At 35.8% G+C, this 15,031-nt stretch overlaps 1 protein-coding gene across 1 annotated transcript in view; it reads left to right on the top strand.

Annotated features, from left to right (window-relative positions):
• Window positions 1–4,444, top strand: part of gabra6b (gamma-aminobutyric acid type A receptor subunit alpha6b) — a 29,956-nt gene extending 25,512 nt beyond the window's left edge. The window contains exon 10 of the mRNA XM_005452556.4: window positions 827–4,444. Coding sequence (XP_005452613.1) covers window positions 827–839 — 13 coding nt within the window. The 3' untranslated portion in view covers window positions 840–4,444. The remainder of the gene's footprint in view (window positions 1–826) is intronic.
• The last annotated feature ends 10,587 nt before the right edge of the window (window positions 4,445–15,031 follow it).

The raw sequence follows: 15,031 nt of genomic DNA, 5'->3' as shown, positions 1-15,031 counted from the left end.
TATCGGATTTATTTAGTCACTGATCAAAGATTCTGTTATGCTATTCTGGATCATTCCAGCCCACTTAAACCCCAGAGTGTACCAATATTACAAGGCAGTGACAATAAATTATAACAAATCAGTATACAATGCTACATTTGTTGTCATACTCCACTGTGTTTTACTTTTGACTGGAATGTCATGACACTACGGTCAAACACTTATGTCTACTGGATTTACAAATGCTAAATGCCTAATTTTAATCTGTCACAGCATATCACAGTTAGAGCTTGATGATATAAAGGATGAAGTCAAAAGACATAAAAAATATATTTGCATACTGAAACTATTAAAGATTTTGTTTTTATTTTTGTATTGAAGTGAACTCTAACTAAAAGCACACAGAAAACTTGCAACTTTTGCCAGCAGGCATGTAAAGTTCTCCGGCTAAAAATGGCTCTCAGTGCTGTCAAAAGTGTCACCTGCTTCAACACATCAGGCAGAGATGGTAAAGATGTAAACTACCTAGCTGAGTTTCCCAGATGGGTTTCATGAAGTCTTTCAGGACAACAGTTGCAGTGAGACACTGAATAATTTCAGTTTTATTTTACATTATATTCAGTCTGGAATGGTATTCAGGCAGATATGGACAGATGCAGATTTGAGTAGGTATGCATGTGTAGGTGTCTGTATGCATATATTAGTTTAGTTGAATGTGTTAAAATCCATTCTTCATGATCATGATGCTTTTTATTTTATTTTATTTTATTTTATTTTATTTTATTTTATTTTATTTTATTTTATTTTTACTAATTCAACATTTTCTTCTCTGCTTTTTGTCTTACAGGGATACCATCTAAGCCAGTGTTAGTTCTTCTGGATGGCACACACACACTTACATGCATACATTTACATTTATATTTATCAGCCACAACCTTAAAACCAGCGACCGCTGAAGTGAACAACATTGATCAGTTCATTTAAATGCAGCACTCTTCTGGGAAACCTTGGGCTCTGACATTCATATGGATATTACTTTGACTTGAACTGCTTACCTAACCTTTGTTCCAGACTAAGCACACCCCACCATTGCAACAACCCTCCCCAACAACAGCAACCTTCCCAAGCAGTATAATCTACCCCTATGATATAAAAAATCCTCAGGAATGGGTGAAGAACACGACAAAGACAAAAGTTCCCAGATACTTATCTGATGATGGATCAGTGGAATTCTCCAGAATGAGCCACAAATTCACAGGAGATACACTCTACAGAAGCCAGGCACCAGAGGACACCCAGCCTCAGACACCCCATGTCCATATCCATGTCCAGTGCTAGGCAATTAGATTTATTGTTATGGCTAATCTGATATATATTTATGAGGCAAAAACAAAAGGTTTCACTTCTTCATAAAAAAGCAAAACTAAACAAAACCCAGTTAAGTACGTTATTAAGTTCTTTTGATGTCTTGCACTACTTGCAATGCTCCTACTCTATTTATCATTCCAAGTAGCCAACTCAAGTAGGTAAGTAATACTGGTGGTAAGTGACAGTTGGATTGTTATGACTAAAAACTGCTATGCACACATTGCAACACAAGCCAGATTATTTGTGCCAAATGCTTTCCCTTAAACACTTCAGGATGTAAGCAAAAAGTCTGAACCTGGAGTTAGTACATGAAACAAAAGATAAGCATGACTCTGTTCATGCTCCTGACCTGATGTACCACCTATTTGGACATTATAGGCCCTTCTACTACTGACTGCTGCTTAGTCACTTGGCTCTATCTGACCCATCTCTAATCATTGTTATTTACATTTTGAATAGATCTAGTTCCTTAATCCAGAAAGAATACCACAGGAGATTCAGATATTAATTGTAGTATATACTATGTTTACCTGACTGGAGAACGAGGGCAGCCACACATCTATAAGTTATAAAAGTTCTAAGTTATTTTTGAACTTCCAAAAATATTATGCTCATCCATTTATTCAGATAAAATATTTTCTAATTTAATATCAGCTCACTGACTTTTATATGGCTGCAAATACAAGTAAACTTAGTATAGAAAGATGTCAGATAAAGGCTTCAAGGCTACCTGTAGAATCTATTCTTTATGTTACAAATCACAATCCCTAAGCTTAACCCATTGAACCCTTCCTAACAGCAAAGCAGATATAATCTAAACATCCGCCTATAATATTGAATAAGTTTGCCACTGAACTTCGTCTGTAAGTTACACGATAAAAGCAAAAATATATTTAAAAAAAAACAACAACAAAAAACAGGTTACCGGATTCTAGTGCTGGAGAAGATGGAACATTTATGGGGAGATTCACCATATTTAAATCAGTTATAGTCTTATTTCTTTTATGGGCAGGATATGCAGAACAATCTGATCACTTAATAAACTGGATTTTCACACAAAGAAAAAAAAACTTGCCAAGCTCTCTTTTTTGCCACCTCAGTGCATTGTATTCCATTTTATCTTGTTGCATGGAAAGCGAGTGCTTTGAGAGCAGATGTACCTGCTCCTTTTGCCAACTTGACCAGGCAACTCAAAGCCATATGAGCTCCAGAGTCCCATGCTCTGGTATAATTTAAAACAGAAACTACATCTCTCTACCATTCATTTCAAATCTCTGAGATATAACAAAAAAATTACCCATTAGGAATAGCTGGGGTAGGACCTACTTTGGGAGAGCAAGAGCTAAAGCATCCACACAGATCCACTTTGTTGTATGTATTGATTTTCTGTGTGCATGCAATTCACATGCAGTTCCAGACATCAGAATGATATTGCGTCTGTGGTTGAAATGACGCATTTCCTGCTTCAATATTTAGAACACACGTAAGTGTACTCGTCCTGATACTGCATCTATTGTGACTGAGTGCCTGAATTGCAGGAACTCTCTCACTGCCAGCTCTACTTTCCACTATTCATTTTTTCCCTTCCAACAATCTATTTTTTGGTTCATTGGCTTAATTTCCCTCTGCTGGAGTATAGAGGATGTGAAGAAAAATCTTCAAAGGGTTTAGATGGTGTGTTCCACAGATTCATTGGCTGCACTGGATATTTAGTGTCACATGCAGATGCAGATGGAAAATACGTGTGCATACAGTTACTAGAGCATTAAAACATCCACACATACCACTTATTTACACTTTGTTTGTTATGATTTGGGGTCAGATTATATATCCTAGAAGTATATATATATATATATATAAAATGAGAAAATTACACTTTGTTTGAGGCACATTTGTGGACTAAAATATTTACATTACTTGCAACCATTTAATACAGTGAGGCATGGCAATAACCCCCTTTTCACACAAAATATTTAAACCTTTATATGCAAATGTAAGCATTTTATTTTTCAATAGTTATTTTTTTTCTTCTTTTTTTCATAATTTTAATTGAAGTTAAATGATTCCTGCATTGGTTGCCAATAATTTGTCAAGATGACAGCCATTGCTCTAGTTTTTCATTAAAAAGCAGCAGAAATAGAAAATTAAACCTATCATCACCAATTATACAAAATGCCAAAACATATTCATTAATAATCCACTTATGTGGATTAGCATATGATTATGCAGTGTTTCCAATTAAGTAAAAAGGGTAACATGTTCAAGATATGCGGTGTCTACATCTTAACCAGTGTGTTTACTGCAGCACCAAAAGATTGTATGAAGTCTGAAGTCTGTGTCTGTTGAATGGCTGTTTGATATTTGATTTTGATAAAACATAAACAAACTTTATGGTGGAGAAGTTTTTCCCCATATTCACTTCGAAACAAGAAATAACATCATGTTTAGTAGTATTCAACTATTTTATGTAATTATTGTATCTTATATGAGCATTTGTGAAAACACAGATATAATCAGTAATGCAGAGGTCAAAGGAAGACAATATGCAATGCAACAAAAAATGCAATAATAAATCAGTTTGAACTCTAAGGTTCAGATCAATTTCATAGAAAATCTTGGTAGGTTGCAAATGTTTTCTTTTTTTTCTAAATTAGCATTTTAAATCTGTTAATAGTAATAATAATAATAATAATAATAATAATAATAATAATAATAATAATACATTAATAGAAGGTTCTTTGAATATTGCCAAGGATTATACATAGCTGTTTTGTATGCCATCACTGCATGGTATGATCACAGTTGCATTAGGTTAGCCACTTTATTAGGGTTAAGCAAAGAAGTGTTCTGCTTGTTCTGTTTTAATAAGTTTGTAGATCTGTGAAAGATAGAATGTCTTGTATCCTACATGAAAAATCTGATGTTCTAGGTGAATTGTGCTTGAGATCCTTGTTCAGTTGACACTGAAACAAAGTGTATTGTGATCTATGATCTTTGTAAACTGATTTTCAAAGATTTGCTCATTTTAAAACCTGTTGTGCATTTTTTTTTTCACATGTAAATTAGAGGACTAAAGTAACAATAATGGCAGTCTCTAAAAACTGTCCTTGTATCTTCCTTCTTTCCCTACTTTATTCATCACCCTCTTCCCCTCTGTCTATGAGGCAGAGGCTGAAGAGATGGGACGTTGCAACCCTTAATGCCCTGTATGTCAGGCTGTGTTGTGGAACTGCCAGTGAAATCAGACTGCTAGAGAACTATTGGTGCAACCCCAATGGAGCCTCAGAGCACTGACTTTGTTCCACCTCTAGCAGTGACTGGGCATTTTTTCTGCAGAACAATATTCAGTCAAATAATCAGTTTAAACAGTGCTGAGAAACTTTTTTCTATACGACTGAACTTGTATGCATTTACCCAAAGCCTAGTTGCAAGAATCACATCTGCATGAACTCTGACCCTTTATGTGTATGTTAGGGTTGTTGAATGTAGAAGATAATGGACTCTATATAAAATAGAATTCTATTGCTTTGGTGACTTTGGCCACAAATTGGCCTTTGCAGTTTTTATTTTTATTTTTATTTTTATTTTTTGGTTGTTCCACAGACATGGGCTTATTGATTCTTTATCGAATAATGTTTTGTTCTTTTTTTCTTATTTGCCTAGAAATTTTTACCACACCTTAGAAGACAGTGAATGCCATATACTGTTATATTATGTGTATATTTTGTGAATATAATGAGATATTTCTGTATGTACTCCTATTGTATGACCCTGCTTGATGATCATCTCCACATCTGCACAGTATTAGCCATTTGTACCTGTTTGAATGACAACAGCTTTTTACATTTTAAGAATTTAGTTGATCCCTTTTTGCTCCTTTATACACTGTTAGCAAGTACGGCTGGTTTTGTTTATTTTTATTTATTTATTTATTTTCAAAAGATAATATTTGCATATTCAGGTCTCTCCTCCATGTTTTGTCAATAAATGACCCCTGCTCATTTTCCCATATATATATATATATATATATATATATATATATATATATATATATATATATATATATATATATATATATATATATTATATGTATATATGCATTCATATATACATTGAGTCATCGCTCAAAGTGCAGACTGGAAAAAGAAATCATAACAACAACCTGCTAACTGGTGATGTACATATTTGCACCATTTCTCCTTATAAAACCTTATCAAACTCTGAGCTAACGCTACAGCATCTCAGTTTGGTTGAGGTTAGGACTCATTTCAAACCTTTTTTCTTGTTTTCCAAACATTCTGCATTAATTTGCATCAGGTAATTTTAATATTACAACAACCAACCTTTAAATCATACACTATTACTCTGATTTTTTCCTGTAACACTTCTTTAAAGAGTTTCAAATTCACTGTTCCGTCAGTGATTAGGGAATAACCAGGGCTTAAGGTAGGAAAACAGTCCCAAACTGCGATGCTCTATTTTGGTATTGGTGTGCGGTGCCTATTCCCTCTAACAAAATTCTGTGCAAGTTATCTAGATTTCTTCTATTTTTCACGTATTTTATGATGCATGTTATACTCCCAGTGTGCTCTTTTGAGGGAAGCACCTGGATTTCCTGTTTGTAGACAGTTTCAGCTATTGTAGACTGGTGAACACCTCTCTGTATAAATGCCTTTCTAGCTTTATATCAGGCTGATGCATCTATGTAATACATCACTTAAGGTCCTATGAAAGTTGTTTGAATTCAGGGATGGTTTAGACCAGCTCCCAAACTTAGCATGTTTTTATTTATAAGGAGAGAAATCTTTACAAACCTCATATAAAATGGCATTAACTTAATTGGAGCACCTGACTTCAAGTAGCCTCTGAAGAAGTCATTAAAAAAGGTTCATCTACTTTTCTTTTTTTTTTAGCCTGCACCGTGAATGATTACTCTGTGTGTTTAATAAAGACACGGCAAAATTACCTCTGTTTGTGTGTTATTAGTTTAGTCAGAAAATCTTTGAGGCTCTTTTGAGATTTTTAAGACACAATGTGTTGTTTGTAAAACTTTTAATATGCAATTTATGTAGTTCTTCTCAACAGGACACATTTCCTTATTATTGACAAAATTTTAATTACATGGCAATTTAGCCATGTAAAAAAAACAATGTCTAAAATTAAATTTATGGTTGATGCAGTTTAATCTTATGTAGAAACTCAATACGGTTTAATATAACTAGCTTAATTTGTTTCCTTTAACTACATTATATGAAGACCATATCTTGCAATTAAGGTGCTGCACAGTAACTGTACTTAACACAAATATCAAATCAGAAAATCACATGCCTGTAACTCAGTGGTTTTAGGCACATAGACACGGTCAAGATGACTTGCTGAAGTTCAAACTGAGCATTACAATGGGGAAGAAAGGTGACTTAAGTGACTTTAAATACAGCACGATTGTTGCTGCTAGACTGGATGTCTGAGGATTTAAAAAACTGCTAATCTAATTGGATTTTTCCACAGAATCATCCCTAGAGGTTACAGAGAATGGTCCGAAAAGGTGAAAATATCCATTGAGTACCAGTTGTCTGAATGAAAATCCCTTATCAGAGGTCAAAGGAGAATGGTGAGACTGCTTTGAGCAAAGGTATGCAACAGTAACTCAAATAGCCACTTGTAACAACCAAGTAAATCACAAGAGCATCTCTCAAAGCACAAGACATCTGGTGGTATTGGTGTAAAACTGGGGGGGGGATATTTTTTGGCAAATTTTGGGCCCTTTAGGTGCATGCGAGCATCATTTTGTTACTGATCATACCCATCTGTTTATGACTAGTGTACCCATCTTCTGATCTGCTTCAATCCATCAGAAACAGGCCATATTATTAGGTACAAATCATCTTGAACTGGTTTCTTGAACCTGAAACAGTCACAAGATCTCAGTCCAACAGAGTGTCAAAGCAATTTGATAGATCAGAAGATTAGCATCATGGATGTTCAGCCAATAGATATGCAGCAGCTGTGTGATGCTATTGTGTCAATATGAACCTGATCTCTGAGGAATGTTTCCACTACCTTGTTGAATTCAAGCCATAAAGAATTATGGCAGTTTGGGAGGGAAAACAGGGTTCAACCTAGGACTATAAGGTGTATAAGGTGTACTTAATAAAGTTTCCACTAATTGGAGCATGTCATGACAAAAAAAAGGTAGAGGAATGAATTATGATGAGTCATTCAAGCATTTATGTAATTCACTCTGAGTATTATCTGCTCCATGAGTGGGGGTATGCTACAATAAACTACAGCTGATCGCACTGCAAACACAGGGTGCACTGCAAACAAGTACACAAGCAATCATGTTTAGACAGCTAATATACAAGCATGAACACGTATACAGGCAACACATGGCCAGGTGTAGGTGAAATATTGCTTTAAACACATAACACCATAAAGGCATGCGCCTCAACCTCTATCACACTCTCTACTCCCTCTGCATTTCAGCTTCTCTACATTAAGAGCAGCTGGCAGGCAGAAATAACCCAGACCACACAGGGAAAAAGTACATTTTATTATCCAACTTCCTCTTCCGTTTGGATGGTGCTTGTAAGACCTGTCTTAGTCTTGGTCACAGCAGCCAATCACAAAAGGGTAGAGTGCCATCTATTGGCGTATAACCTGAATCCTCAATTTTCTCCATCACCACCTATCCACTCTCCCTCCCCCCCCACAGACACACAGGCACACGGCTCCGACACACTGACTCACCATATGTTTTTACACACGCACAAGGAAACACAGTTTGAGCGCACACTGTAACCTCGCACACACAAAGACTGACATGTGGAAACGTTCCGTTTTGTTTACATATGCAGGCCCACACAGTTGCTAGGACACACAGATTCATACATTTATTAATACTAATAAATACAAATCAGCAATAATTTCTACAGAAAGTTAAAAAAATAAAATAAAATATCATAAAAATAAAAAATGAATCATATTAAATACTACTACATCACACAATTAAGCTTTATTAAGGTATTAGTAAGATATTAGCAAGTGGTTATTTCATTTCATGGCAATACTCCTCCTTAGTATGTCATTTATAAATACATAAATATAATTATGACTGTGATTATGATTATTAATAGCAGTGATGTAGTTGCAGTGATAGCTGTATATTGTGTAACAATAACACACCTAAGTAAGGAGGACAATGATACATAAATGATTAATTAAGCACTTCCTAATACCTTACTAATGCTTAATAGTGTGATGTTATATGTATGTAATTTGGGGTGACTTTTGTCTGAGATTTGATGATTATTTCAGAATAAATTATGTCAGTATTTTATTTATTGAATTTTAATACAAATAAGGAACTTATCTTTGTTCATAAATATTTTCATTTGAATTTACCAGGCGATCATAAATTAAATGAAAGAAAGAAATGCAAAAACATAATTTAAATACTTATTTTAAGCTGTCTCTATGAAGGTAACGTTTTCTTTTCCTTTTTTTTCCGGAAAAGACAGGAAGTTATCATAGCCAAACTATTGTGTAAAATAGGTTTTGTTTGCATATGCTTTGTTTCCTTTATGTAAAAGTGTGCACATAGAGTATCATTTTAATTCATCCAGTGAAGCTGTTTGGCTTCCACGGTCACTGGAGTTTGAACTCTTGAAGGTAGAGCTGCAAGAACAAGGATGATTTGTGTAGGTAGAAAAAATTGAAGGCAGCTTATTCTGCCAACCTTTGACCACTGTGAAAAAAAATGTTTATTTACACCCACCAGTGCACACATGCAAGTAAACAAGTGCTCCCTCCATGCAGACATGCTAGCCGCAAATAGAGTGTGCAAAGTTGGGCCAAAATGTAGCTGTCTATGAGTGCTCGTGACGATTTCCACAGCACTGTCAGCAGGCACCATATTAACCACATCAGATTCACTCAAATGCCAGACTGTCACATGCAGTCTGATTCATCATCTTTCCACACTGTCAACACAGGAGAAAACGAAGACAGAGAAACAGAAGGAGGGAGTGAGCGAGGGGAAGCAGAAAGAGAAAGGTGAGGGAAAAGATCCAAACATGCAGAGGTGAGAGAAAACTGGATAGTGGAAGTGGGTAACATGACAAACCGGGAGGAGTGAAAGAAAATAAGCAGGAATAGGGAGGGGGAGAGTGGATTCAGATAAAAGATGAATAAATAGAAGCAGCACACAAGCAGAACTCAAGCCCTCTCGTGCCTGACGAGGCAAGCTGGTGCTCAATAAGAAACGTAACGGCACAAACCAGCCACTAACCCGGGAACTCTGAGTGTCACACAGATGGGAAACAGTCTCAGGCTCTCTCTTCTTGTCTCTCCTTCTGTGACAGAGCCACCGACACACTAACTGTAGCGTTTTGTGTGGAGGTGCTTCCTGAATCTCATTTCATTTTGTTCCATGTTGTTTTCTTCTGAAGCATTAATATAGTTTGATGCACACAGATCTCCAATTCCATTTGCTGCTCAGTAGCAACACAGCACATGAAGGTTTGGAGGCTTCACTTGATGTGGAGTATTTTGAATGAAGCTATCACCAGACGTATCACAGTTCAGCTGTTGAATATATGGAAATATATAGACCTGAAGTATTTAAGAGCACTTATTCAACAAGGCTTTTGTGGCTCTTTCCAGTGTATCTTTTTATCAACCTAAAGAGAAAATCCTCAGTGTTTCATGATATTATGCAATGTGTCACTGTGTAAAATGTAAATGAGGTCTAAAGTGGCACATTACAGCTGGAGTGACTTTTTAACTGTCACTTGTTTCAAAATAATTTTGAACAGGGAGAGAGTGTGCTGTAGGGTGATGATGATATACACCTAAATTACAGCTTTTATTACCTGCTCATTTCTTAAATATGGAAATTTTAACCGAACTTGGAATACTCTACAATGAAAACACTACATGAACAATACAACAGCAGGAAGAATGTCTTTTAAATTTGATTATGCAGGTGGCTGTAAAACAATTATTTTTTTTGTTTTCAGTTCTTTTATGCTTCATGATATGATGGCAGCTCTGTTCATCTGTGTGACAGATTACTGCTGATTTATCTGATTGATTGCCTTCAAATTTGGGTTTCAAGCATCACATTTCTAACTGCAAAACTGCACTTGAAATGACAGTTAGGTCTAGTTTCTGGAACTGATTAGTGATATACATCAGAGCTAAGGGGCATACCCAGCCTTATGTGGTCACAAGCTACTGCTGGGCCCAAGCCTGGATAAATGGGAGGGTTGTGTCAGGAAGGGCATCCAGTGTGGAAATCTGTACTAAATCAAATATGCGGATTCATCCACTGTAGTGTCCCTTGGGAAATAAGGGAGCAGTCGAAAGTACCTTTAGCTGTAGTTTCGACACCATCCTGAAATACTTTACTGACACAGAAGCAAGATTGGAAACTACAGAGATGATTATTATGTAAAATATGACTTTGCTTTTGGTTTAGTTTCCCCCCCAAAACCACCTGCTCTCTCTCTCTCGATCTGTCTCTATCTCTCTCTCTCTCTCTCTCGCTCGCTCACACACACACACACACACATGCACACACAAACACAAAAAACAAATATTTTTTGTGGAGGAATTAAAAAACTCAACCGGAATCTGCACTAAACAACAGTAAATTTCCAGCTCAACTGATGTGGGTCTGCTAAATCACTGTAAGTCATACATAGACACGGTCTCATTTCATGAAAATATACTTCCTGGTTAATCTGATGAACATCCTGTTCTGATTAGACCCACACGCGGGCAACGGTTAAAAATAACCACAGAATCGGTGACAAATGACCTCCTTCAATACACTCCAGTGCCCCTCGCACATTTGAAACTGAAACATCACATTAGGCAGATGAGGAGCTTCGAAGAGTTTGTAGTTCATTTACAGTTCTCTTTAAACACAACGGCACATAAATGTATTGGCGTAAGAAGTGTTTTAGTCAAATTTGTAATCAAGATCTTCAAATCCCACATGACAGTAGATTCTGTCCCATGCACATTTATTTCTGGTGAACAGGTGTCACTGAAAATTTACGTAGTTTGAATCTCTTTTATTAAAGTTATTAAAAAAATAGACATTATAGCTAGGTTATATACATATATTTGGAGGCATTTTGCCTTTATTGGATTGCAATACTGAAGATAGACAAGTAGGCTAAGAGAGAGAGGGGAAGACATGCAACAATGGTGTTCAAGCATTTCAGCTTGAATCCTAGAACCAGTTTTCACAGAACATCTAAAGTCAGGACAAACATCTTTATCTTAACATCGTCTTCTATAGTTTATTAATGTGTATCTACAATGAATGTCAAACATCATTGTTCTACTAAAAAGACAATAATTCTAACAGTGTGTTAGTGTGTGCACGTGCCAGCTCTTATATGGTCGAGTTTTTGGCAGAAAATTAGGACACTGGTTACATTTTTTCCGCATGTGTAAATATGTCAGTGAAAAAGCAATAACACTTGTTTTGCTGTATATTTTCTCTTAAGCACACTAACATTTATCAGCATACACTGATGGCTAAACAGTATGCAGTGCAATAGTAATAAAATGGAACACAACAGGGCACTACCACCTGGGCCCCACTTAAAACAATGCATTGTTCTAACCACCTTTGACAGTACAAATAACTATTGCTTCTGTTGCCTTATTGGCATGGAGATGTAGTGCCCTCATCGGCGTTCTAAAACTGGTTCCTGTGAAGTCTCTTCATAGCAAATCCTTTAAGTATATCATTAAAATTCTTCTCGATACCATAGCAACTGAGCTTTTCTTAATGCAGGAGGTCAGTGGGAGCCTTTAGAGAAAACAGCAGGTTACCAAAGGCTGGGTCTCCCACGCTGACAGGTGAGAGGTTACATCTCAACTTCTGCATCAGGTTTGAACTCTCCTCCACCTGATTACTCATGAGTATACATTTGTATCATATTTAGTGTTACTCCAATCCCATGTCAAAGACACTCACGGGGCCTACTGTAGGCTTTGTTAGTATTCTCATCTCATCTGTTATTTTGGTTCTTGAATTGTTCACATACACTTTTTGTACAGAAGAAGAAGATGGTAGACTTAGTTTAGCTGCTGCCTGTAGTTTTGACATTCATGCATTGTATTCTAAGAATAGATATCACCAATTTTAACTCATCAAGCATTCATGCAATAAAGGAAAAGAGTACCTAAATAGGGTTTGATCACACAGTGAAATAAATTAATGTAATCTAAAGGCCACTTCCTGCAGTTTATGAATTTATTTTGAATCAGCATCAGCAAAACCATCTTATTTGAAATCAAAAAAATATTACAACTCTCTCATCCTCACTGAAATTCATGTACCTATGTTTTTAGTGTTTTACTGTACAAGCAGTAAAACACTAAAACATTCATTGTTTTCTAATCTAAAACCAAGTCAAAACAACTGGGAATTGTTTTTTTTCTTTTAATGATAAGTACATACTAGAATGATAACGTGCATGCTGAGAGAATCGAGATAATGAATAGCCTCCTGAAACCCGTATTGTGAAACAACTGACAAGCTGGAGGAGGTGAAAGCATAACCTTCATGACCACCATCAGGGTGTTGAACATGAGCAATCCACCATATGTGCTTGTGTGGGCTTGTGTACTTATATTCATCACATTATGGGTATATGCTGTAAATCTGTAAACACACAGTCACTATTTGTTTTTTCAGCATTAAACATATCACTGATATGCCAGATTTGCAATCTTTATTTAATTTTATTTTATTCTATCCCCAACTCTCCTGTGGTTTCAAACCCACTCCGAGCTTCACTTTTTCCTATTATTTATCTTCCCTACCTGAATCCACTTGACTGATAAGCCCTGTCAATATTTTTCCCACCTTCTACTTTTTGCCAGATAGTTTTGGCCCGCTCTGCTTTAGCTCTGTAACCTTGTTTTTGACCTGTTCTGATTCCTGTGTTTCTCCCTGCTTCGATTTTGCCTACCTGTTGTGGTTTATTTTTTTTATTTGTTATTCTGGAGCCCTGTAAGAGAAATTTCCAAAAAGATTCCAGTAAGCTATTCTGCAGTGCTTTCTCTGTCTTTGCTTAATGTTTGGCCTAGATGCGTAAATAAATCACACTTCCGAGCACATCCTTGTTAACAGGGACGATAAAGCTAAAAACTTCTAATGCTGTAGAAGATTAATGAGTTACATTAGTGATGTTTGTAATGCAAACCAAAACAGTGCCGGTGCCTGACTATATTGTCTGCCTTTAAGTTTTATAATTTCAAATGCACGGGCAAATGTAATATATTTAACTGTCCTGATCACAAATGGTCAAGGACTCTTAGTGCTCTTTAAAAATACCTTTTTTCATGATTTAAAAATGATTTAAAAATTAAAAAACAGCAGTACTTTCCAGCTCTTTGGTCTGATTATACCCTGTGAAAATTCATGAAAATCAATACAGCCATCTTTATTTCCAAATATATAAATAAAGAAAGATATTGGCTGGCAGACCTTACAATAAGATACAATCCATTACTCCAGTACCACAATCAGTAGTGGACAGATATGCTCTAAGTTTAATGTATAGAATAAAGTCCAGCTTAATTTATCTGCCATGTATTTATGGCACATGTTCATGCATGCCTCTAAATGTTTCAATTGTATTCTACATACATGTTTAGTCCATTAGTGCATTCACACTAATGGACTAAATAACAATGCTGGTTTGGCTGCTCAGCTATCCAGTAATGTTTAACTCTGTGCCTAACCACAAACATGTATCTAATTCCCTACATTTGCATAGTGTGAAGAATAGTGTTACTCCTAACCCTGCAGTTTAGATGAAAACAAAAAACAAAAAACAAAAGCATTTATTGCGAGCATTACAGCAGGGGAGGATGACAGAAAGAAACATTGTGAGAGAAAAAGAGAGCACATACTGGGTGATGGGAAAATCTCATCTGTACTTAAAGAGAAACCAGTGCTATTAAGCAGCTTGGTGTGAGCTTGACGTCTAAATTATACTCTACATATAAAATACCAATGATGCACTTGGCCATTAATCCATATAACACAAATAAGAATCTAGCTCATAGTCTGTGGGTAGTCAATTCAAATGTAAAATATTAACATGGTTACTACATATCAGCTATTAATGGTTTTACATTGGGAGAATAATATTTAGAATTTCAGCACAGAAAAGGAAGAATATGAAGATATGCACATCTTGAAACTCAACCAGCACTTATAAATACATATATAAACATTTAGTATATAGAGTATATTAGGTACCAAAGCATCTCTACACTTCAAATGTCTTTCCCTGCTCTGTGCACTTTAAAAATAATTGTAGTGTTGTGAAGACCTACCATGTTAGCAGTTACAACTTTGCAATAAAATCAGTGTATACATATTTAGTTTTTAGGCATTTACAATTAAGCCATTAAGAAGGAAGGCAGAAATGAGGATGAGTAGGGAGCAGATAAAGCTGAAGAGAAATTCTTAAGTTTTCTATGAGGGGTTTAGAGTTAAAGTGTTAAAGGTTCACTGTAAAATGTAATTGCATAGTAATAACTTAGTAATAAATTTGAAATTACCACATTTTTACATTTTATGTTAATATGTTTTAAAAAAGTAATTATGTCATATCTGGCTTTAATGAGGATTATCCTGCCTCGA

The sequence above is a fragment of the Oreochromis niloticus genome, linkage group LG10 (assembly GCF_001858045.2).
Source record: "Oreochromis niloticus isolate F11D_XX linkage group LG10, O_niloticus_UMD_NMBU, whole genome shotgun sequence".
NCBI classification, from domain to species: Eukaryota; Metazoa; Chordata; class Actinopteri; order Cichliformes; family Cichlidae; genus Oreochromis; species Oreochromis niloticus.
Note: the sequence above shows the minus strand (reverse complement) of the source record. Positions and strands in the feature narration are given on the sequence as shown.